The 27,086-nt window shown below is 35.5% G+C and overlaps 1 protein-coding gene across 1 annotated transcript in view; it reads right to left on the minus strand.

The window, feature by feature from the left end:
• Window positions 1-26,830, minus strand: part of ADORA2B (adenosine A2b receptor) — a 161,698-nt gene extending 134,868 nt beyond the window's left edge. Inside the window, exon 1 of the mRNA XM_053706121.1 lies at window positions 25,671-26,830. Coding sequence (XP_053562096.1) covers window positions 25,671-25,996 — 326 coding nt within the window. The 5' untranslated portion in view covers window positions 25,997-26,830. The remainder of the gene's footprint in view (window positions 1-25,670) is intronic.
• Window positions 26,831-27,086: the final 256 nt, after the last annotated feature.

Genomic DNA, 27,086 nt, shown 5'->3' on the forward strand with positions numbered 1-27,086 from the left:
TTTCAAATATCCAAGTTAGAGAACCCCACTCACTGCACTTTTAACAACAAATAATTTATTGTGAAAGGGTGACGTTTCAGGGAATCAACTGTCCCCTTCCTCAGACCAGAGGAAGGGGACAGTTGATTCCCCGAAACTTCACACTAAAAATATATTTATATTAGATCATAGTAATACATTTCTGTTCTGGGGTTTTCTACTGCAGACTTCCACAGCAGCATTTTATTGGATAGATAGATAGATAGATAGATAGATAGATAACATATAGACATATTTCACATTTAAAAAGATAACAGGCTTATAAACCTGTGGCAATCTAGGTTACAACATGGTGGTGTCTGTTATTTTCCGAAATGCAAAAAAAATAGGTATTCAAGATTTAAACAGCTATAATGATTTTAAAAGATATTTCTGCATTTTAGTCTCAGGCTAATATTTGATTTGAATACATCATTATATATAACATTAATTTAGTTGAAAAAGTAAATATTAAAGCAGATCCCATATATCATGTACTTTAATTACATTGTGTAATTAAGTAATATATGAGTTATTTCTGGATATCCAGACACATTAAAGGGACAGTCTAGGCCAAAATAAACTTTCATGATTCAGATAGAGCATGTAATTTTAAACAATTTTCCAATTTACTTTTATCTCCAATTTTGCTTTGTTCTCTTGGTATTCTTAGTTGAAAGCTTAACCTAGGAGGTTCATATGCTAATTTCTTAGATCTTGAAGCCCACCTCTTTCAGATTGCATTTTAACAGTTTTTCACCACTAGAGGGTGTTAGTTCACATATTTCATATAGATAACACTGTGCTCGTGCACGAGAAGTTATCTGGGAGCAGGCACTGATTGGCTAGACTGCAAGTCTGTCAAAAGAACTGAAAAAAGGGGCAGTTTGCAGAGGCTTAGATACAAGATAATCACAGAGGTTAAAAGTATATTATTATAAATGTGTTAGTTATGCAAAACTGGGAAATGGGTAATAAAGGGATTATCTATCTTTTAAAACAATAAAAATTCTGGTGTAGACTGTCCCTTTAATGTGGGCTGGAATATATCATTATTTTAAGTGATATATACAGTATATATATATATATATATATATATATATATATATATATATATATATATATTATATATCTTTTTTGTTAAACAGATCTTGTTTCTAGAATTACACATGGAATCACGACTATGAGAAATCTGCACTATTTAAAGTGTAAAATGGCATCTGATGTTAAACTATTGTATTTTAATGATGCCAGCTCTGTTACCATAACCATCAATTAAGCTGTCCATTTACAACATAATCAGCTGGAGAGATTGTGCATGCAGGAATTGCGGTCTCATTTCCTTGCACAGACATAATAACAGACTGAACCTTGCCATAAAATTGTACTGAAACATAGCTGTATATATATATTTGTGTGTGTCTGTATATATATATATGTGTGTGTGTGTATATATATATATATGTGTGTGTGTGTGTATATATATATATATGTGTGTGTGTGTATATATATATATATGTGTGTGTGTGTGTGTGTGTGTATATATATATATATTTGTGTGTGTCTGTATATATATATATATATGTGTGTGTGTGTGTGTGTGTATATATATATATATATTTGTGTGTGTCTGTATATATATATATATGTGTGTGTGTGTGTGTGTGTGTATATATATATATATATGTGTGTGTGTGTGTGTGTGTGTATATATATATATATATTTGTGTGTGTCTGTATATATATATATATATATATGTGTGTGTGTGTGTGTGTGTGTATATATATATATGTGTGTGTGTGTGTGTGTGTATATATATATATATATTTGTGTGTGTCTGTATATATATATATGTGTGTGTGTGTGTGTGTGTGTGTGTATATATATATATATATATGTGTGTGTGTGTATATATATATATATATGTGTGTGTGTGTGTGTGTATATATATATATATATATGTGTGTGTGTGTATATATATATATGTGTGTGTGTGTGTGTGTGTGTGTGTGTGTGTGTGTATATATATATATATATGTGTGTGTGTGTATATATATATATATATGTGTGTGTGTGTGTGTGTGTGTGTATATATATATATATATTTGTGTGTGTCTGTATATATATATATGTGTGTGTGTGTGTGTGTGTGTGTGTGTGTGTATATATATATATATATATTTGTGTGTGTCTGTATATATATATATGTGTGTGTGTGTGTGTGTGTGTGTGTGTGTGTGTGTGTGTGTATATATATATGGCAACTTGTGAAGCTCTGGTGAACTCCATGCCCAAGAGGGTTGAGGCAGTGCTGAAAATAATGGTGGCCACACAAAATATTGACACTTTGGGCCCAATTTGGACATTTCCACTTTTGTTGCCAACGGTTTAGACATTAATGGCTGTGTGTTGAGTTATTTTGAGGGGACAGCAAATTTACACTGTTATACAGGCTGTACACTCACTGCTTTACATTGTAGCAAAGTGTCATTTCTTCAGTGTTGTCACATGAAAAGATATAATAAAATACTTACAAAAATGTGAGGGGTGTACTCACTTTTGTGGGATACTGTACATATATATTTATATGTGTATATATACACATATTAACACATTAATATATATTTTTTGAGCGTTAATTGCTACCGCAAGCTCATGGTAGCAATAACCAGCCACTTACAATGGCTGGTTATTTAACGCACGCCCGTAAACGGGCAAATTTGCCCGTTTACGGGCACGTGATAAATAAGCACTGTACTTGTAATCTAGCCCTATATGTATTATTTAATATTCAATTAAAAAAACAATTTCTAGATAATTTTGCATGTAATGCTTAGATAAGAATGATTCATATGTCAAATGGGATTTAAGAACGTGTCTAATATGATTATTAACAATTATTTATTTAAAGTATTTTACTTACTTGCCCTGCGTCAGCTTTGATGACCTACTCTAGCGCGTACAATTAAAATAAATCAGTTGGGATTTTCTGATTGCATTAGTATGTTTCAGACCGCAAGTTACATAGCTCTCCAAACATCTGCACTCAACGCACATTAGTTTCACTACTCTTCATGAATGACACATAGAGAGGTTCACAATCATTCATTAATTGAAATGTCAGCCTGCATGGCTCTACCGCAAGTGCCTTGAATAATAAATGACACTATCCCTGCTCAAAATAAAGACCCCCATTAGTATGCATGTCCACTGAGGGTTTCAGAAATCTCCATTCTACCAATACCAAGCAAAAAAAAATAATATATATATATATGTATTTAGATGCGTACAATTACATGCTACATTATAAAATGATCTGCTAGAAAATAAATGTTTTAAGAACACATACAACTGTAATATTGTTAGCAGAATGTCGATGGACACACCCTTTGAAAAGTATTCTAGAGTGTTTTATCTTATCTCCTTTGCTGTGGCCTATTATGGACAGATATAAATAAGCACAGATCAAGCAATCAGTCTGCAGTATGTTGCGAGCTTAAAGTTCCGACTTCTGCAGGATCCACTCAAGCCTGTATGAGGAAGCGAGGGGGAAAATCAATCTTTAGGAAAAGCTGACAAAATGAGTAATGTAAGTGCATTAATTTTTTTTACTAGACAAACATTTTGGCCTAGATTACAAGTGGAGCGCAAAATAAGTCTTTAGCAAGCGCGATATTTGCAATCCACTCGTAATACTAGTGCACGCAAATGTGCGCTGGTATTATAGGTCGAATGCAATGCGAAGGCGACCTCGCGTTTGCATTGCATGGAAGCTTTGCACTCACGAGTGTGCTTTCATAGGCTCCAATGGGAGCCTCGTTCTGATGCTGATAGATAAGGCACAGAACCTATCTCTGCGAAGCGGGTAAGTCATGCAATGTTGGGCAGCATATTTAAAAAAATATATGAATATATACATATATATTTATTTATAAATTTGTATGTAAGCATATACAAATGAGCCAGCCCATTTTAGGTTTCGCACCTTGGATAGTGCTTGTTTATTGGCTAGATTTAGCCACCAATCAGCAAGCGCTACCCAGGTGCTGAACTAAAAATGGGCTGGCTCCTAAGCTTTGCATTACTGTTTTTCAAACAAAGATAGCAAGAGAACAAAGAAAAATTGATCAAAGGAGTAAATTAGAAAGTTGCTTAAAATTGCATGCACTATCTGAATCATGAAATAAAAATGTTGGGTTTAGTATCCCTTTAAATAGTATCTATAATGCAGGCAATATTTTCTCTTGTAATGGTTTTGCTTTGCATCTTTCCTTTTTCAAATAATTCCTTACCCAATAATGACATCACCATGGAACTTAATACTACGGATTTCAAATTCACACGTATCTCCCAAAGTTACTGATAAATGATAATATAAGCCACAAGAGGCTAATTTGGAGTCCATATTTCAATACATATTGTATTAACCTAAGCAAGACATTATTAGAACATCGCTGGCCATGATATCTCTAGGTAAGATATACTTTAGTGAAAGGAGCTAAACTATTGAAATTAATGATTGCACCAATGCAACTTTCACAAACAGATAATAATCATCGCTGATCAGAATAGAAACATCGTTATTGACAGCAGAGAACCAGAAGCCCCATAGTTTCTAACTATACTTCATTTTGAAGTGTAAAGACAATTAGTTGTTATAGTAGCCTTATGTATACCCCTGGTATGATTGCATCACATTACTGTGTTACTGTATTTGTCCTTAAAGGGACAGTATACACCAATTTTCATTTAACTGCATGTAAAAGAAACTACTATAAAGAATAATATGCACAATTACTGAAATAAATATCTAGTATAAAACCTTTTTTTTTTAATGACATATTTAGCACTGTTAATGAGGTTAGACTGGGACACCCACTGAAAGAGGATGAGAAGCATATGAAAAAGCCCATTATACAAACAGAAGCAACCTGAAGTCTGTATACATCAGTATATATCTAAAACTTTGGGGCTTGGTTAGGAGTCTGATAATCAGCACAATGTTATTTAAAAATAAGCAAAACTATACATTTTTACAAAAACGCCCCCAGATGGGCTATATAAATGGATCATCTACAAAACATTTATGCAAAGAAAATTCTTGATTACAATGCCCCTTTAACACCTCAAATGAAGTCTGTTTCATGAATCAATCACTCTTTCTGCAAGTTACTCCTGGCTCTATTACCGTTCAGTTAGAGATCATAACCTCTTGTTCTGCTTTTGCTCTTAATGTGTAAAATGCTTTCATCCCCAGCTAGGGCAAAAGTGCTAAATCCCTTAATACATTCCACAGTTCTGTTAGCATCTATCTCTCTTCTCTCCTCTAAGCTACATATATAAAGATCATATATAAAGGTCATGAAGTATTTCCTTGGAACTTTTATGTAAGCAGTCCTGTTCTGGTCAGTTTCTGCTTCATTTATATTGTTCTGAAGATATGGTCTTCAAAACTGTACACAATATTCAAGATAAAGCCTAACTATCCATCTCTAAAATGACCTAAAAAAATCTAACCATTTCTTTTGCTAATAACTCTTCCAATGCAACCAAGCAGCATTTTACTGGCTTTACCTGATGTGCTACTGCATTGTTTACCAAACATTAAATTGTTTGAAATAATAATTACCAGGCAGTATTCCCTTTCTGTTACTGTCACTAAAAAAAATGTCATTGAGTATATAATTAGCATGTGAATTATGTAAACATCAAATAAGTATTGTAAAATGGAGTACAACCAAGTCCCCAAGTCTATACATTACCCATAACGGAGAAAGCTGAAGATAAAAGGGACAGAATATTTATTTTGTGTAAAAATCACAAATCCTCTTTCAAATTACCTTCAAAAATTTCAAACCAATCTTATAAGACAGAAAATAATACACACATTTCTAATGATAAATATTTTTCTACATAAATATGGCATTTCTGCAGTTGCATGAGCTCAAAAAAAGGTAACCAATGCAATATTCTCCAGGCTTTCTTATATTGTAAATATCATTCTTGTGAATGTTATCAATTTAATATATATACATATATATATGGAAATATGTGTAATTTTCTTTTACTAGTCTTTCAAAATTTCTATGTATGTGTGCAGTGAACACTACAATCTATGTAAGCGCTTAAAGGGACATGAAACCCAATTATTTTCTTTCATGATTTAGAAAGAGCATGCTATTTTAAACAACTTTCCAATTTACTTTTATTATATAATTTCCTTCATTCTTTTGATATCCTTTGTTGAAAAGCATATAATAGGCTCAGTAGCTGCTGATTGGTTGTTGCACATAGATGCCTCGTGTGATTGGCTCACCCATGTGCATTGGTATTTCTTCAACAAAGGATATCTGAAGAATAAAGCAAATTAAATAATAAAAGTAAATTGGAATATTGTTAAAAATTGTATTCCCGGGGGGGCGGAGCTAGCCATCAAGGGAGCAAGACGTGCCCTGATAGAGCTCCTGATTCTATATTCTTTAAAACATCCTTTTTGTATGTAATTCCTCAAAAACTGCTCTAGGACCTAAGATCTAGAAGGGGATAATGCTACTTGCCGAGCTAAGAGATAGCTGGAAGCGCAGAAACCTACAGGAGAGTCAGCTTCTAGGTCTGTGGATAATCACAAGGCATTGTACAATATGGCCCGGGGAGCTATGTGACCATGTAGATCTTAAGCAGCAGTAATCGTGTTTAGAAGCAACTCTGCCCGTATACACTGCAATACCACTCAGTGCAAATATCTATCACGCTATTATCTAGTGTGTATCTGTTGCCACCGTGGAGAGAATTTAAGCCCAAAATGGCGGAGTACATTCTATTCTTTCAGCAGCTGGGAGACAAGCTAGACGCCCAATTCCTCTCACTAAGGGCAGAACTTGCTCCTGACCGGGATCCAGCGGGAGAGGAGAGCGGACTCAGCGTGGGGAGATCACAGGATATCCCTATGCTTGTCCCATGCATTAAAAATGCATGGGACAAGCATAGGGCTATCCTACGAACTAGATAAGTTTATACTGTTAGGTAAGGTGGGGCAGACTTGCTGGGCCTATGGCTCTTATCTGCCGTCAATATCTATGTTTCTATGTTTCTATGATATGAACAACTATAATAACATACCACCAGTGGACTCTTCCTCATTAACACTACGAGGACCGGAACGTAACTATGATCTGAATAGCTCATACACGGGTGCTCACCATTCTGCAGAGAGACCCGCTTCATGTTCTGATGGTGGTGAGTGCTCCAAGGAGCTGGGGGATGAACCTAGTCTTGTTGCTTATTGCGTGGATGGAGACATCTCTAATGGTTCCCTAGCTATTGGTGCTGAAACTCCGGAATCCAGGCTGGGCTTGCTGGTACACATGGCCTTGGGGGATTACTGTCACGCAGGGAGGGAGAGCTCTAATAATGGTTGTCACTTGAGAACTGTGGCAGCTTTGATACACAACGGAGCTTTACTAACCTCCCCCTCCTTCCTATATAAAAGCCCCACGATGAGTTTGCCTCGTGTGCAGAAGCTACAATCCATTGCTCCCTACTCAGACCTCCTGACAACCCGGGCTGATACATGGGACCCTGGAGGCTGCAACTTGAGTATAACGGTGGAGCAGCAATATTAACTCTGCCTGGATATAATGCGCCCATTGACATAACTGTGAGTTACTTCTAATAGTTACTCCTCTTAGTACATGCTATCATAGAGACCGGTAAATTCTTAGGTCCTATCGACAGCTATAACTTAGTCCCAAAAAAAAAGAAAAAAAATATATAATGTTTATTAGTTGTCTCTAGCTAGTTTCACAGAGTTGCTGGATGTTTTTGTGTGACATTTTCCTTTGATCATTGGACTGAATGTACAATACTCTACTGCTTAAAGATACATATAACAGCCTAAACTGTCTTTTAGGATGCATGAGCTGATATTTTTTTTTTTTTTTTTTTTTGCTTGGTGATACACCATTTTAGGTCTGTACCGTACTTTGTAGGTATATATGGTGTACCTTTAGTAAGAATTTCTGACATCTTAGTTGGGGTTTAGACAGGCTGATTTTTGCAGTTCTCCTTTTTATAATTTTAGCTATAGAGGTTGAATGTTTATGTGGTTGTTAACATTATATATATGTATTTTATACCTTATTACCCCTAGAAGGGGATGTTTGGGTAAGATTCTACTTCCATTATGTTTATTTACATATACTTGACCCCAAACACCCACCTGTCCACAAATCTGCTAAAATATTCCAAGCTTATCTAAATTTAACTCCCCCCTGTCCGGTACTAATAGAGACGGCACACCATTCCACAAATATGATATCATTTAGACTATCTTCATGGCTTAGCACATTATGAGATATTCCCAACACTAGAGTCTTGCAATCGCTGTATAATCATTTTATAAGCTATAAACAGAAGCATATCTCCATATCTGTCCAGAGATAGTTTCATATGGCCATAGTGTTAAATCTCATACTACTCCTTTAGTCTAAACCAGGCTATCAGAATAATTTGTCCTCTTCAAGTACACTAGCTCCACTTAAATACATGTACTACTATATTTAAAGCTTTTTTGACTCCCACATATAGCCTATTAGCAAGGTAAGATTTAGATGGACTGATGGACACTATCCTTACCACATTTTTCCCACACTACAACTAGTATACTTCAGCCACCCTCCACAGTAAGTGTAGCTTACAAATTCTAGTATAGCAGGTTCTGGGGTTATTCTTACATCTAATATGTTTTGCACCCCCTTATCTATGTTCAGCAGGATAGTTTCGCAGATTGACCTATAGACCCTTATAGCTCCATCATACAGTTGATATGTCCCTTAGGTGTTGGTTAGCTTAATTTTTGCAGAAAATACTATTCTACAGGATGCTTGGTTACTCACTAGAGGCACCCGTGTCCTAACTCTTGTTCCCTGGACCGGGTTCATTACTCCATCTTAATTTATTTTCTAGGTAAGCCTGTTTACTGTTATTATATGAGTCTTATAAGTTGATTTATATATTTCACTCAGGCTAGACATGAGAGGTTCATGGATAGGTATGGGTGAAATATTTTCCAACTTAACTTATTTATGGTTGTATATTTTGCGTAAATTTTTTTAGGCTTGAGCCATTTATTCCTATCTATTTCATGTATGCAGGGACATTTCCCAATAATACTCCTACTGTTTATGTTTACTAGACTGGATTATTTGTAGTAGGTGAAAGCTCAAAGTATTTAAGATACCTATATTTCATATTAGCAGCTAGTAAGTTGACTTTATTCATTCCTAATTTATCTCCTGCTCATATTACTAGTACATAATAGTTGTCTTGATTGAGCCTCTCTCCTCCCTTTCCCGCTGGTACTTATGCCTGCGGGTCATATCCCTTCTCCTTTTTCCCACATCGCCTATAGGTGGCACTCCCCTAGGAGAGGGGCTCATCCAGAGGTCCCCCAGGCCCCCCAGTCCCCAACTATTCTAACGTCCCCCCTCCACTTGATAATATCATTAGCTTATTTAGTAACTTGGAATCACACATATTTTATAGTATGCAAACTACTTCACTATTATATATCTGTCATGAGTATATTCATTTTCCATCTTGGAGTTCTCTACATCATAAAGTTAAATAGCCCTGTAGTCCCCACCTTTATAATGTTTAGATTGGCTCCGCCCTCCCATTTCCCCTCTATTATGAGCGGCTTTGGCCCGCTGTTTCCCCCCCCCCATATATACAGGCCTACGGGAGGCCTGACAACAGCCAACTCCCTACCTCTCACTTTCATTTAGCTTCTAGAATACCTTTTACTATGCAGTGGGGATCACTAGTTCTCAGTTATAAAAAACGAGGCTTCATCCATATATGTTCCAGCCACACACGTTTTCTACATGCAGTTTTACATTTCATATTCAAGTTCACAAGGATGGTACTATAACTTATGTCAACTCTTATTCTTCGGTTCTTGTCTTAGCTATTTATTTCATGTCACTGATTCCAGCTTCCATTCACGTATGGCACTACTATGGATGTGATACTGTGATAACAAATGCTACATTAGTACACCAATGTCTTAACCCTTGTCTTTTCATATGTGAACTGTATAAGTTTCATTATTTTTTCTTTATTGCTACTGTTCTGTGACTGGATATATTCTTTATTGTGTTGTTCATATTCAATGCCTCAATAAAAAATTATTTTCAAAAAAAAAAAAAAAAAAAAATTGTATTCCCTATCTGAATCATGAAAGAAAAATTTGGGATTTCATGTCCCTTTAAAGGAACATTAAACACTGAATACATTGATGTTATTTACCTGCCTCCCTCTAGTCATCCGCGCCACGGTGTTGAAATATAACTTTCACTGCATTGCAGTATGGATGTGTTTGCACATGTGCAGAAACTCCCCTTCAGAGACCTGCAGTAAAAACTAAGTTCCAAAATGGTGACAGCCATAATTAGATGGAAGTCAGTGGTAGCTGGTCATTGGGGCAGTGAGGGCAGTGCCCCTGCTTTATTATTATTATTATTATTATTGTTTTTTGTTTGATTTTTTTCAGTCTCTAAATTATTCTGAGTATTTTTAATTTATGAAGTGCAATTTTATTTGAATGTTTGTGCTCTTCTAAATGGAATCATGCATCTGTAAAATGTATTATGGTTATGGAAATAGCAGGATATTCTGCCCCACCATCATAAAACTTCACTATCCGCCACTGATGAAATGCATTTAATGTATAATGTTGTTTAAACAAATTCATACCAAACTTTGAAGCTATACAAATTGTTTTCGAATATGGATTTATGTAAATTAAACCAAAAATATATGCCAGATATAAAGTTATTTTGACATTTTGAGTAAACAATGCCTTAGAAAAGATATATAAGTCTTACATTTTCTTTATTTTTAAATAGAGCGTTTTTTTTACATATACCAGTAAAACCTGTATTATATAAATCATGGGAGTGTTTACTTTTAACATTTCACTTCTGCCTTTTAGTTTATTTCGCAGTACTTAGACTAATTATATATTTATTATTTTTCATTTAGATACATAGATCATCTACATTCCCTGGCTCCTACAAATTGGATCATAAGTAAAATAGAAGTTTGTGAATGGCACATGTATGGTATTTAAAAGACCACTGAATACGGTAGAATTAAATAATTGACAAATGCACAATTAAAAGACAATGAAATAGCGCTTACTTTGAAATGAGCAGTAGATTTTTTCTGGCAAACTTCAAAGTCAATCCAATTTTTCATCCCCTTGTATCCTGTGACAGCCATCAGTCAATCACAAAACATACCTAGGTATATACTGTGCACTTTGTCATATGCTCTGTAGGTGCTGGAGCCTCAGAAAGTGCACATATAAAAAATGTGCACATTTTGATAATTGGAGTATATTGGGAACTTTTTATCTAAATCATGAAACTTGAATTTGACTTTAATGGCCTTTGAAACAAACACATAGATTACTACAATAATTACTACATGAATTAATTAATTAATTAATTAAATATATACATACAAATAACTGAAATAAATAAATACATAACCATGTTAATTAGTTACTGGACTTGAGAAAGGAATGATTAGGCAACACCTTAATCTCTAGTTTTAACTGTTTTGTTAGTAAGATTATGGTAGCTAAGGTATACAAAAGATTAAATAGTAATAATTGGTCTATAGCTACAATGTTTCACAAACAGTCTTTACTAAAGGGATAGTAAACCCCAAAATGTTCTTTTAGGATTCATTCCAATTTACTTATATTATCAAATTTGCTGAAGGGACAGCATTGTACTACTGGCCGCTAGCTGAAAACATCTAGTTATCCAATCACAAGAGACAAATGTGTGCAGGCACCATGTAGCAGCAGCTCCCACTAGTGTATGATATGTGCGTATTCATTTTTTAACAAGGGATACTAAGAGAACGAAACACATTTGAAAATAGAAGTGAATTTAAAATTGTCTTAAAATGTCATGCTCTATCTGAATCACGCAAGTTTATTTTGACTTTCCTATCCCTTTGAAAAATTCTAACAATGGAAATAATTAAAAAAAGATACAAAAAATAGTTAAAAAAATAGTAAAACAAAATTTTAGGAAGTACAGCTCCTCACGTATACATTAAACTTTCCTCTTGTCTCTATTTTGCATACAATTTCAATCACCAACATTTAATATTTGAATCAGTCAATCATGTATTAACCTTGGTCAACGTATTGTGTCCATCTGGGTTAAAAAGACATTTAAAATAGATTATTGTTCTAAGAGATTTGAATGCTTTAGAACTAGATTTAGATCTGTATCAGTTTTAAAGGTAAATTTGAGCTAGAATAATTAACTACTAAACAGATAAATATTTGTCTGTAACAGCCTATCTAATATGCAATATCAATGTTGAGGAAAAATGCACAATTAAAAACATAAAAGTGTTAATTTATCTATGCAGTAACTCTAAATATGTTGGTATTATATTGACGCTGAACATTGTTTCCACTGGGCAAGAATACATTTGGTCAAAATTCAGACTGCAATAGTAATTCGGTGTAAAAAAATTAAATAAAAAATGCAACAGGTGTTATGCTGAATTTTTGAATGAGGCTTGAAAATGTAGATACGTTGTTTTGCTTTATCTGGCCTTATGTAAACTTTTTCATATATATATACTGTATATATATATATATATATATATATATATATATAGATAGATAGATAGATAGATAGATAGATAGATAGATAGATAGATAGATATGTATATACAGTATATATATAAATACACACACACACACAGTCTGCATCTCTGATGGATATATTCCAAGTTTCTTTTTATTTTATTAAACTAGTTAGTGCTAAGGGCAAAATCTAATTCCAATTGCAAATTTTACAATTAGCAGTAACAACCAAAATCTCCACTTAACGTCAATCAATATTTTTTGTTGTTTCACCAACAGTTTTTTAAAGGGAAACAAAAGTAATTGTTTGAATTTTTTTACTGAGAGAACATTATAAAATATATTGCCATTTTTTTTGTAAAACAAGTGTCTCTGTTATTAAAAAAGATATATATTTATGCTTATAAGGCGTGTCACTGCATACCAATAAAGCATTGAGGGCGCTGCTTTTCTGCCAATCAACACCAGTCCTTAAGAACCTGCTGTACATATAAATGCATTTCCTGCACTTCAAAATCAAAATAAACACAGTTTTAAAGGGAGAGTGCAGTCGTTTTTGCTTTGTTTTATCTAAAAAGGGGGATTTCAAAACAAATTTAAATTTCTTAAAACATTTTCCTCTCCTGAATAAACTAATGTTTTGCTGTCATACTGCAGTATTCTGTGGCTCTAGTCTCCTAATGTAATATATGTTGTTAGTAGGATAAGAAATGGGCCAATGCTGCTCCTTTACTGAAGAGAATGGTAATATACTTAGGCAGTGACATTCTAAATAGATGGATACTTATCTAAATGCTATTCTGGGGAATGGCAATGCACACAAGTAAAACAATAGAGAAATCTACAGAGAACAAATTGGCCTTGCCAGTACCCATGTCTTTAATTAAAGCCAGCTCTAGGCAGTACTGCACATTTATAAGTATTGTTCATTGACAGTAAACTTTCCGCCGACAAAGCATAAGGTGGGTGAGTCAGAAGATATTTGAATTGACAAACTGGAAAGAGGGCACGAAAGACGCATAGAGTACCTGGAATATGTTACCCTTGGTGCAACCAGCAATTTAAAGATAGTTCTCATATGATGTGTTAGAAGCTTCTGAATGTACACATTATATTTCATGATGGGAATTAGGTGTGTGTTAGAATTAAAGGGACAGTCTGCTTCAAAATATTTATTGTTTAAAAAGATAGATAATCCCTTTATTACCCATTCCCCAGTTTTGCACAGCCAACACTGTTATATTAATACACTTTTTACCTCTGTGATTACCTTGTATCTAATCCTCTTTTGACAACCCAATGATCACATGGCTATTTATTTATTATCTATTGACTTGCATTTTAGTCAATTAGTGCTGTGTCCTGTACAACCCCACGGGCGTGAGCACAATGTTATCTATATGGCTCACATGAACTAGCCTTGTCTTGTTGTGTAAAGCAAATAAAAAAGCATGTGATAAGAGGCTGTCTGTAGTGGCTTAGAAACAGCAGGAATTTAGAGGTGTAAATGATATAAAGTATATTAATATAACAATGTTGGTTGTGCAAAGCTGGGGAATGGGTAGTAAAGACGTTATCTATCTTTTTAAACAATAATAATTTTGGTGTTGACTGTGCCTTTAATGCTAAATAATTGTATTACCGTATTGTTCACAGTTTGGAGATAGACACATTGACAAAACTAACAAGATCCTAAATGGTGATATGCAAAATGTAACTGTTCCACATAAAAGAGGATATTTAAAATGGACTTTCCAGTATTTTTTCATTTAAACTAATGTTCCAGTACTGAATAAATTAAGTTTTTAGACTTGAGAAGCCTTTTCCCTCCCACTCTCAGGCCTAGATTTGGAGTTCGGCGGTAGCCGTCAAAACCAGCGTTAGAGGCTCCTAACGCTGGTTTTGGCCGCCCACTGGTATTTGGAGTCAGTGATTAAAGGGTCTAACGCTCACTTTTCAGCCGCGACTTTTCCATACCGCAGATCCCCCTACGCCATTTGCGTAGCCTATCTTTTCAATGGGATCTTTCTAACGCTGGTATTTAGAGTCGTTTCTGAAGTGAGCGTTAGAGCTCTAACGACAAAATTCCAGCCGCCTGAAAATAGCAGGAGTTAAGAGCTTTCTGGCTAACGCCGGTTCATAAAGCTCTTAACTACTGTACCCTAAAGTACACTAACACCCATAAACTACCTATGTACCCCTAAACCGAGGTCCCCCCACACCGCCGCCACTCGATTAACATTTTTAACCCCTAATCTGCCGACCGCCACCTACGTTATACTTATGTACCCCTAATCTGCTGCCCCTAACCCCGCCGACCCCTGTATTACATTTATTAACCCCTAACCTGCCCCCCACAACGTCGCCGCCAGCTACTTAAAATAATTAACCCCTAATCTTCCGACCGCAAAGCGCCGCCACCTACGTTATCCCTATGTACCCCTAATCTGCTACCCCTAACACCGCCGACCCCTATATTATATTTATTAACCCCTAATCTGCCCCCCTCAACGTCGCCGACACCTGCCTACACTTATTAACCCCTAATCTGCCGAGCGGACCTGAGCGCTACTATAATAAAGTTATTAACCCCTAACCCGCCTCACTAACCCTATCATAAATAGTATTAACCCCTAATCTGCCCTCCCTAACATCGCCAACACCTAACTTCAATTATTAACCCCTAATCTGACGACCGGAGCTCACCGCTATTCTAATAAATTGATTAACCCCTAAAGCTAAGTCTAACCCTAACACTAACACCCCCCTAAATTAAATATAATTTAAATCTAACGAAATTAATTAACTCTTATTAAATAAATGATTCCTATTTAAAGCTAAATACTTACCTGTAAAATAAATCCTAATATAGCTACAATATAAATTATAATTATCTTATAGCTATTTTAGGATTAATATTTATTTTACAGGCAACTTTGTAATTATTTTAACCAGGTACAATAGCTATTAAATAGTTAAGAACTATTTAATAGTTACCTAGTTAAAATAATAACAAATTTACCTGTAAAATAAATCCTAACCTAAGATATAATTAAACCTAACACTACCCTATCAATAAAATAATTAAATAAACTACCTACAATTACCTACAATTAACCTAACACTACACTATCAATAAATTAATTAAACACAATTGCTACAAATAAATACAATTAAATAAACTAGCTAAAGTACAAAAAATAAAAAAGAACTAAGTTACAAAAAATAATAAAATATTTACAAACATAAGAAAAATCTTACAACAATTTTAAACTAATTACACCTACTCTAAGCCCCCTAATAAAATAACAAAGCCCCCCAAAATAAAAAATTCCCTACCCTATTCTAAATTAAAAAAGTTACAAGCTCTTTTACCTTACCAGCCCTGAACAGGGCCCTTTGCGGGGCATGCCCCAAGAAGTTCAGCTCTTTTGCCTGTAAAAAAAAACATACCATACCCCCCCCCAACATTACAACCCACCACCCACATACCCCTAATCTAACCCAAACCCCCCTTAAATAAACCTAACACTAAGCCCCTGAAGATCTTCCTACCTTGTCTTCACCATACCAGGTTCACCGATCCGTCCTGGCTCCAACATCTTCATCCAACCCAAGCCGGGGTTGGCGATCCATCATCCGGTGCTGAAGAGGTCCAGAAGAGGCTCCAAAGTCTTCCTCCTATCCGGCAAGAAGAGGACATCCGGACCGGCAAACATCTTCTCCAAGCGGCATCTTCAATCTTCTTCCATCCGGTGCGGAGCGGGTCCATCTTGAAGCAGGCGACGCGGATCCATCCTCTTCTTCCGTTGTCTCCCGACGAATGACGGTTCCTTTAAGGGACGTCATCCAAGATGGCGTCCCTCGAATTCCGATTGGCTGATAGGATTCTATCAGCCAATCGGAATTAAGGTAGGAATTTTCTGATTGGCTGATGGAATCAGCCAATCAGAATCAAGTTCAATCCGATTGGCTGATCCAATCAGCCAATCAGATTGAGCTCGCATTCTATTGGCTGTTCCGTCTTGGATGACGTCACTTAAAGGATCCGTCATTCGTCGGGAGACAACGGAAGAATAGGATGGATCCGCGTCGCCTGCTTCAAGATGGACCCGCTCCGCACCGGATGGAAGAAGATTGAAGATGCCGCTTGGAGAAGATGTTTGCCGGTCCGGATGTCCTCTTCTTGCCGGATAGGAGGAAGACTTTGGAGCCTCTTCTGGACCTCTTCAGCACCGGATGATGGATCGCCAACCCCCGCTTGGGTTGGATGAAGATGTTGGAGCCAGGACGGATCGGTGAACCTGGTATGGTGAAGGCAAGGTAGGAAGATCTTCAGGGGCTTAGTGTTAGGTTTATTTAAGGGGGGTTTGGGTTAGATTAGGGGTATGTGGGTGGTGGGTTGTAATGTTGGGGGGGGGTATGGTATGTTTTTTTTTACAGGCAAAAGAGCTGAAATCCTTGGGGCATGCCCCGCAAAGGGCCCTGTTCAGGGCTGGTAAGGTAAAAGAGCTTGTAACTTTTTTAATTTAGAATAGGGTAGGGAATTTTTTATTTTGGGGGGCTTTGTTATTTTATTAGGGGGCTTAGAGTAGGTGTAATTAGTTTAAAATTGTTGTAAGATTTTTCTTATGTTTGTAAATATTTTATAATTTTTTGTAACTTAGTTCTTTTTTATTTTTTGTACTTTAGCTAGTTTATTTAATTGTATTTATTTGTAGCAATTGTGTTTAATTAATTTATTGATAGTGTAGTGTTAGGTTAATTGTAGGTAATTGTAGGTAGTTTATTTAATTATTTTATTGATAGGGTAGTGTTAGGTTTAATTATATCTTAGGTTAGGATTTATTTTACAGGTAAATTTGTTATTATTTTAACTAGGTAACTATTAAATAGTTCTTAACTATTTAATAGCTATTGTACCTGGTTAAAATAATTACAAAGTTGCCTGTAAAATAAATATTAATCCTAAAATAGCTATAATATAATTATAATTTATATTGTAGCTATATTAGGATTTATTTTACAGGTAAGTATTTAGCTTTAAATAGGAATAAGTTATTTAATAAGAGTTAATTTATTTTGTTAGATGTAAATTATATTTAAATTAGGGGGGTGTTAGTGTTAGGGTTAGACTTAGCTTTAGGGGTTAATACATTTATTATAGTAGCGGTGAGGTCCGCTCGGCAGATTAGGGGTTAATAATTGAAGGTAGGTGTCGGCGATGTTAGGGAGGGCAGATTAGGGGTTAATACTATTTATGATAGGGTTAGTGAGGCGGATTAGGGGTTAATAACTTTATTATAGTAGCGCTCAGGTCCGCTCGGCAGATTAGGGGTTAATAAGTGTAGGCAGGTGTCGGCGACGTTGAGGGGGGCAGATTAGGGGTTAATAAATATAATATAGGGGTCGGCGATGTTAGGGCAGCAGATTAGGGGTACATAGGGATAACGTAGGTTGCGGCGGTTTACGGAGCGGCAGATTAGGGGTTAAAAAAAATATGCAGGGGTCAGCGATAGCGGGGGCGGCAGATTAGGGGTTAGTAAGTGTAAGGTTAGGGGTGTTTAGACTCGGGGTACATGTTAGGGTGTTAGGTGCAGACGTAGGAAGTGTTTCCCCATAGGAAACAATGGGGCTGCGTTAGGAGCTGAACGCTGCTTTTTTGCAGGTGTTAGGTTTTTTTTCAGCTCAAACAGCCCCATTGTTTCCTATGGGAGAATCGTGCACGAGCACGTTTTTGAGGCCGGCCGCGTCCGTAAGCAACTCTGGTATCGAGAGTTGCATTTGCGGTAAAAATGCTCTACGCTCCTTTTTTGGAGCCTAACGCAGCATTTGATTAAACTCTCGATACCAGAGTTAAATTTATGGTGCGGCCAGAAAAAAGCCCGCGGAGCGTTAACAGCCCTTTTACCGCCGAACTCCAAATCTAGGCCTCAGTCAGTGAGAAGTATTTTAGAGGTAAACATTGTGCAGAGACATTGTTACTTATCACTTTTCTTAAAAGGAAAACAAAACAAAAACAAATAATACAAAAATCCCATATTTTAGATTTCAATTGCCCCTTAAAAGAACATGAACCCTACTTTTTTTCATAAATAAAACACACAATTTTAAACAACTTGCAAATTTAGTTCTATTATGCAATCTGATTGGTATCATTTGCTAAAGGACTAATGTGTGCAGGTGTTCTGTCGAGAACTCCAATTCCTCGAAAACTCCAATCTGACGTCACTTCCGGTGACTCTTCTATTTTCACTATCTGTTTTGCCTGTCTTGGGGGGGGGGGGGCGCACCACCGATCCTCTGGCATACACCCCAAGTAAACCTTGGGGAATGAGGTTTACAAGGGGAGCTTTGCCCCCTTTGAATGCCCCATTTTTGATGATTTGGAGTTCTCGATAGAACACAGGCACTAATCACCTGCTAGCTCCCATTAGTGTAGGATATGAAAACTGGATACCAAGAGAACCAAGTACACTTGAAAACAGAAGGAAAATGACATGCTCTGTCAGATTTATGCAAGTTTATTATTGACGTTCCTATCCCTTGCATAACATGACTATTGTGTAGTCTTGCAATAAATTAACATAACATATAAGTGTGAACACTTATCTGGAGAAACCAATCCAAATGTTCTACTGGAGTAGCACATTGTTACCAAAATGTGTATTGTTTTGCATTAGCCTTTTAAAAGCCTACTTATCTTATCTCCTCTAGTGAGGACAGTTAGAGAGAGAAATAATATATATTGCAAGATTTTTACTACTCACAAACATTTTATATAAGAATATCAAAGTTTTTATGGCCCTTTAAGGAATACACAAATCTATATCAAACGGATATTTTTCAAAATTAAATATTAACACACTTTAAATGACTATTATAAATCATTGTTATAATTGTAATTTGCCTGATCAAAGTCACCTGATTTTCATATGGAAACCATGGAAAATAAATGCAGAATTACTGATAGTTACTTATAATATTAAAGGGATATCTAACATTGATTGTATTAGAAAACCTATTGTTAAAGGGACACTGAATCCATTTTTTTCTTTTGTGATTCAGATAGAGCATGCAATTTTAAGCAACTTTGTAATGTACTCCTATTATCAATTTTTCTTCATTCTCTTGGTATTTTTATTTGAAATGCAAGAATGTAAGTTTAGATGCCGGACCCTTTTTGGTGAACAACCTGAGTTGTTCTTGCTGATTGGTGGTGGATAAATTCATCCACCAATAAAAAAAGTGCTGTCCTTTTTAAATAAAGATATCAAGAGAACGAAGAAAAATTGATAATAGGAGTAAATTACAAAGTTGCTTAAAATTGCATGTTCTATCTGAATCACAAAAGAAAAAAATGGATTCAGTGTCCCTTTAACAATAGGTTTTCTAATACAATCAATGTTAGATATTAAAAGGAACTAAGTTATTTATTTAATGTATACACATTGTGGTGTTTATTTACAACAGGGATATATTTTTACCAGAGGCCTTCAGATTTAGAGAACACCAAAACTATTGTTAATAACACTTACACTAAGAAGCAAGGCAATAACTGCTATTCAAAATAGTGGGATTCAGGGTACTGCACAATTTAACCATAAACCCTTTGTCACAAGTAAATTACATACCGTGTGTAAATGCTTTAAAGGATAAAACTGATGAATGAGGCCCACCCAAACACTGAATGCCTTAGTAGCAGCATGGTGCCTGAGCTATGATACGGCTTATTACAGACTATCTTAGCTGTATATTATCTCCAGGAACCATATATAAGAAGGGCACACAGGGTTCCACAGTCCAAAGTAGAGGGGCCGGTAATACTTTCTAATACCATAGAGCTACTATGAGCAGGATTTATCAAAGCAATTCTCCTAAAATTGCTCCTACAAATCTGCATATGACTGAATGTGCTGATTTATTAATGCAAAGTGTGCCTAAAATTTGGCAAGTCCGACTATAGATTCCTCTCACTTTGTTGCTTCTCCAAAGTGCACCAGTGTGCTTAAAAAGGGTTAAATTTGCTAGTTGTATGCCCAGTTACCAATTTATCTTTTTTTTTGCGCCTTTGGAGAACGCAAACTTCTCCTACAAATACGTGCATTATAGTTCTCCATAGGTACTGTGGAAAACAGCATTAGAAATTATTATGTCTTTGAGCTTGTGTCATGGCTACCTATATATTCCAAATATAGAATTGTATTAACAATCTGAATGTGTTACGGTTATATGGGTAATTATTATACCAAAGTTAAAGTAAAAAATTATTGTGGTCAAAATTAATGTGCAAATTTGCCCCATGTAAAACACAAATGTAGATTACTTGTAGAGGGCAAAAAACACTACCTAAAAGAAACACAGGTTTGAAATGATAAAGGAGAACTTCCTTTTTTGCCTGGAGAAATTCATCACAATCTACTCCAGCTCGCCTTCCAAACAGCACAAATTAATATGTGCAATATTTTGTTACATTTGTTGTTATACACACAGTGGTGAGAAAACACATCACAAATTGGGCAAAAAAAGTTACAGGTCTATTCCAAGTTAAAGGTAAAAAAAAAAATCACCTTAATGTGTTTCAAATGACTTGTTATACCAGCTGCAGAGTATAAAATGTATGGGAAATTGCTTCTTTAGATTTATTTTTTCTATATGAAATAACAGTTTTGGTCTTTGAAACCACAACCCATTAAAATGGGCTAAGCTTTTTGGGAGAAAAGATATAATTATTGTATCACGCTATACAAACACAAAGGATTCCTTATTGTGTCTCTATCTGAGTTAGACCATTTTTTTTTTCAGCACCTGGGTAGTGCTTGCTGATTGGTGGCAGCAATGTAAGCTGGCTCCTAAGCTTGCATTGCTGCTTTTTCAAATAAAGATTCCAAGAGAACAAAGAAAAATTGATAATATGAGTAAATTAGAAAGTTACTTAAAATTGCATGCTCTATCTGAATCATAAAAGAAAAAAAAATGTGTTTCATATCCCTTTAAGTACTGAACTTTTTAGTATTGGTGGGGTGCAACAGGCAAAAGCAGCTATTTCACATGTGAATGAGCTATTTGTAAACAATTTAATACACTCTAGCAGTTACAAAGGTTAAATAGATCGTTGGGCACATATTAAAAGAGAGAAATGTTATAGAACACTGTCTCTTCTACTTTGTACCAGTTAGGGGGCAAATCAGAGAAAAAGTTGAAATTGACACCCCTAATAAGTGCACACACAATATAAATAAATAACTATTTAGAGGACTGTGGCATGGTTGGAGGGGCACACGGGTGGGTAGATGGTACCCTCTGCCCCCCCTATATATGTCTATGCTTTGCCGATACTGTGATATATAGCATAACAATTCTTTTTCACAATTACTGCCCAACTAGTCTGGGATCATGTGGTTTTTGAAGGGAATTCAAGAAAGAATGCAACGTGTAAGTAAACATAAAAATCCCCAAATCCAAAATTCCAAAAACCATACATTCTGAAATCCAAACTTTTTTTGTGTTCTAAAATGCTAATGTTATTTTATATTTATTTAAAACAACAAATACTACCTTTCTGATTGCAGTACTGTATCTTTCTGATGGTACAATATATACTAAAGTATTAAATATGATATAAAAATACCTTTAGGTTGCTTTTTAAAGGCTTTAGTAACTAAGATGAAGATATTATTGTTTACACTTGGTTCCATCCCAACTCCAAACTGTCCATTTTTACAGATGCAAATAAACAAATATTCCAAAAGCAGTGTAGATAAAGGGTTTTCTACATGTTCTACTAAAATTGCCTGTTTTGCCTTTAATTTACTTTTAAGGTAAAATAAATCAAGTAAAATGATACATTTTGTCTTTTACACAACCCTAGGGAGGTGTGTTATGTCTCCCTATACCACAGTACACTGTTTTTGAGTAGGCAGGTGCTACTGATTACATATTGTAGTTTGCATAAGTCTTACTGGGTTAGAATAACAATAAAGCATGTTTAATATGCAACCTGATACTATAAAGTCTGCGGGGGTTAGAGAGGACGTTTGATTCATTAAAGAAAAATATGCCATTGAAAGCCCTTTACCTCTATAATGGGTACTCACTACATTTTCTCTGACAAGAAAAGAATAATTCAGAATAATGCAGTACTCTAAAAGTCATTTATTGTACACTAGTTGTAATCATTTCAAGTGCTGTGATACAGGCTTTTCCACTGAAATATTAATTATTACAGACTCCATCTACAAAAATCCCCCAGTAGTTAACGTTTTGTAAAAAATGTGAATTTGTTGTCTTTTTAATTTATGTAGTTTTTACATTGTCCCCTGAGTGGGAGTAGTGCATCCTCTCCTCATGCTACATGCTGCACAGTGGTTGCTTGATCAGTGCAGGAATTCAGTTATATGTATTCCTATCTGGCCACAACAAAGATAACATAAACATACTCAAAACACTTTTAAATTAATATATCCCTTGATTAGTCTTAGTCAAAACTTTGCAAAGTTTGCTAACATCAGTTTTAAATTCTTACGTGTTTAAAAGAACATGAAACCCGAATCATTTCATGCAGTGTACAAATTTACTTTGCTCTCTTAGTATCATTTGTTGAAAAGTAGGTAGGTAGCCTTAGGGGTGTGCACTTGTTCAGAGCACTATATGACAGCAATTGTGCAAGAATACTTAACAATGTTATACATTGCGCAAACACTGCTACCATCTAGTGCTTAAAAGCATTTTACCAAAACTGCTGCCATTTAGTTCTCTAGATGAGCATGCTGCCTACCTAGGTATTCTCTTCAACAAAGAATACCAAGAGAACAGGATATATTTAAAAAATAATCTACATACAATGTCATTTCTCAGTGCACAGATTTTCTACTGTATCAAAACATAATTTGCTCTGCTACAACAATAAATGAAGATTTTCCTCACTTTTTCATCCTCTACAAAAAATAAAAATACTCAAGCAATATTTGCTATTTGGTATTGTGTTAAGATACAGTTGTGTTAAAGGTTATGCAGGAGTGAAATGTATTGCTTAATATATCCACACATAAACACTCACAATATACTTTAGATATAACACAAACACACACGCATATATATATATAAAATATATATATATATATATATATATATATATATATATATATATATATATATACTAAATGTATATATATGTTATAATAGTACAACTATTATATACTGTAAATGCATACTTATTTTTTGTATGTTATCAAGTAGTGTTTGCTCCTAATATATATATATATATATATATATATAGATAGATATATATACGCATATATCTATAGCACTCATACATATTTCACAAGCTTCTAAAATTGTTAGCTCTCAGCTAATGTACCTCACTAATTGTATTTGCAATTTTGCATTATAAGTCCATTATTGTCATATCTAGCTAGTCTAAACAATCGAATATACTGAGTTGAGATGTCTAAGGATACGATTCACAAATAGATGAACAAAGCCACTTGAATGGTCAGGGTTATTTGTATAATTACAAGGTTAGTGCAAAATACTCCACTTGAATCAAATGTTATAGTACTGTAACCAATCATTGTCCTTACTTCCCTGTCTGTCATATGGCTTTGTTACCCTGCACTTTAAATGTTAGAAGAGCTCTAATTGTATTTCCATATGTGATTTTCGTTAGTAGAATTATAAAATACTTTACCATTAATGTTTAAGCTCAGCTACTATGTAATTAACAGCAATATATGTGTGTGAACATATACTGTATATATATATATATATATATATATATATATATATATTACTGTTACAAAGTGGTGCTGTGCAAATGATTTTTATTTGGGGATTCCGTAGTTTAATGTAATTTTGGTGATTATAATCACACGTGTGAACTGTGAAAACTGCAAGAAAACAAATAAAGAAAAATTTTGCAAAAAAAGTATTTTTGTATCTGCCAGATAAAGTCCCACACATCTCTAAGCCATAAATATTTATACTGATCTTAATTAACTAAAATACCTTGTCCACCATAACTATTAAATGTGAAAATATTAAGCCAGCTATTATGTATCTTGATACTTAAGTGCATATGAACTATCTGATCCACTTATCAAACTGCTACGTGAACTGCATATAATATACATTTTTATCAAACTGCTAGGTGAACTGCATATTCTATAACTAACTATCAATCTATCTGTCTATATATATATAAATATATATATATATATATATATATATAGAGAGAGAGAGAGAGAGAGAGAGAGAGAGAGAAAGAGAGAGAGAGAGAGAGAGAGAGAGAGAATTTGTATTTATAATTCTAATTGTATTTTTGTTGTATTGGAATACAGTTTAAATAAAGATAACAAAAATTATGAAAATGTTACTCTGCCCACACACAGTTGATCATATGTACTAAGAAGTGTGAAAATATTAAGCCAGCTATTATGTATCTTGATACTTAAGTGCATATGAACTATCTGATCCACTTATCAAACAGCTACGTGAACTGCATATAATATACATTTTTATCAAACTGCTAGGTGAACTGCATATTCTATAACTAACTATCAATCTATCTGTCTATATATATATATATAAATATATATATATATAGAAAGAGAGAGAGAGAAGAAGTGTGTGTAAATTACAGGGTACTTGTGAATTAATGTACACCAATGAGCTTTACTCTGGGCATGCACAGTATCAGGTGAGAACATAGCTGTCAGTTGTAAAATACAATAGAATGTTTTGGGGGGTTTTCTAACAACAAATGTGAATGCTGGTATTTAGTGTGTTTACTTCCATTATATGACCATCACAATCAATATTTATTTTTTATTTTTTGTTCATTCAAGAAACTAAGCACTTTATTCTTAAAATAAATAAATAATTACATACACACATAACAGTACCAAATGTAAAAAGAAGAATCCCAAAGGATTAGGCTAATTCTATCCAAGTGTTTCCTAAATTACCTCATACCTGAGTGGGATCTTGATAGCCAGGTACCGATCAATGGCCACAGCTAAGAGGCTGAAGATGGAGCTTTGGGTCAGCACCAGCACGAAGCAGGCAAAGAATAGGCAGCTGTGGAAATCAGTCTGAAAACCGATGCTGATTGTGATAGCAAATGGGATGGCTAGTAGACCCACTGCTATGTCAGCCACAGCTAGGGACACCAGGAAGTAGTTTGTGGCATTCTTCAAAGTGCTGTTAATTGAAACAGCCCAACAGACCAGCACATTCCCCGCGATGGACAACACAGCGATGATCACCTCCACAGCTATGTAAGCTGGACTTGGTGTCATTTCCACTTCTTGTTAAGAGCACAGAAGAGTTACAGACATCTGGGGGGCGGGGGTCTGTCCCCTTTTCACAGGATCCAATCCCAGCAAGATGCAGAGAAGCACCAAGTGCCTTTGCTCTAGGGTACAGGCAACCTCAGACAGGCAGAGATATGGTGTCCCCAGAAAAAAAAAAGTCTGGTTTTTGTAAACAATGTACTTCAAATATTTAGCAACGAGAGGGATTTGCTGTTGTGTCCTTCGCATATCACTCCCTGCAGGAAACTTTTACACTGTCACTTACAGATCCCATTATATTGTCATGCCATGAGGGACCCACAGGGTGTTGATCTCTGATAACCATGCCATGCCACATCCAGGGACAATCCAAGCGCATCCTGTCCACATGCACAGCTTATTGACATGTCGCCTCCTCACAGACCCCACTCACACCCCTTCGGGAGGGGAAGGGACGCACTTGCCCCACTGCCAGCCAATCGTGTGGGTGGGTTTGCCACCTCAGGGACGCTTTGTGATGCTAAATTCAAGAGGGTTCTGCGCCCTCCCTGGGACACCCATGGGCACTCATCATCACTATAGTGCTGGTGCTTGGGAATCACGCATGGTCCAGGCGAATCGGCACACACATTATAAATCCCAGCTCAGACAGCGCCCAGTGTAAAGCAGCAAAGTCACAGCAATTACTTTACTTTCCTCCTTTCTCTGTATATAACTCTATCTGAAAACTGTATCTCCAATGTGTGCAGATATGTCCCAAATACTGCTGTATACACTTTCTGAATTACGCCCAGACCCACAGTTTCCAATACGTTGTCTGTGCACATGGACAGCTGAGCCGTACTACACTCACAATAATAGCTCTAGCGCTGAAGATTTTAGGGTCCGCGTCACTCAGCCTACTGGCTGCTCTGCTCCGCCCTCAGCACTATAGGTCTGCGCCTATAGGACACTCACGTGCTGGCTCTTTGCATAAGAACCGCCTCCCATCCCACCAATATACAAATTACACCTTGTGTGTTTGCACGCAGAACGGAAGACTGTATAGAACTATTTCCTAGTCACGAAGTGATATTGCATACTCTGTTTATTTCCC

The sequence above is a fragment of the Bombina bombina genome, chromosome 3, assembly GCF_027579735.1.
Source record: "Bombina bombina isolate aBomBom1 chromosome 3, aBomBom1.pri, whole genome shotgun sequence".
NCBI lineage: Eukaryota > Metazoa > Chordata > Amphibia > Anura > Bombinatoridae > Bombina > Bombina bombina.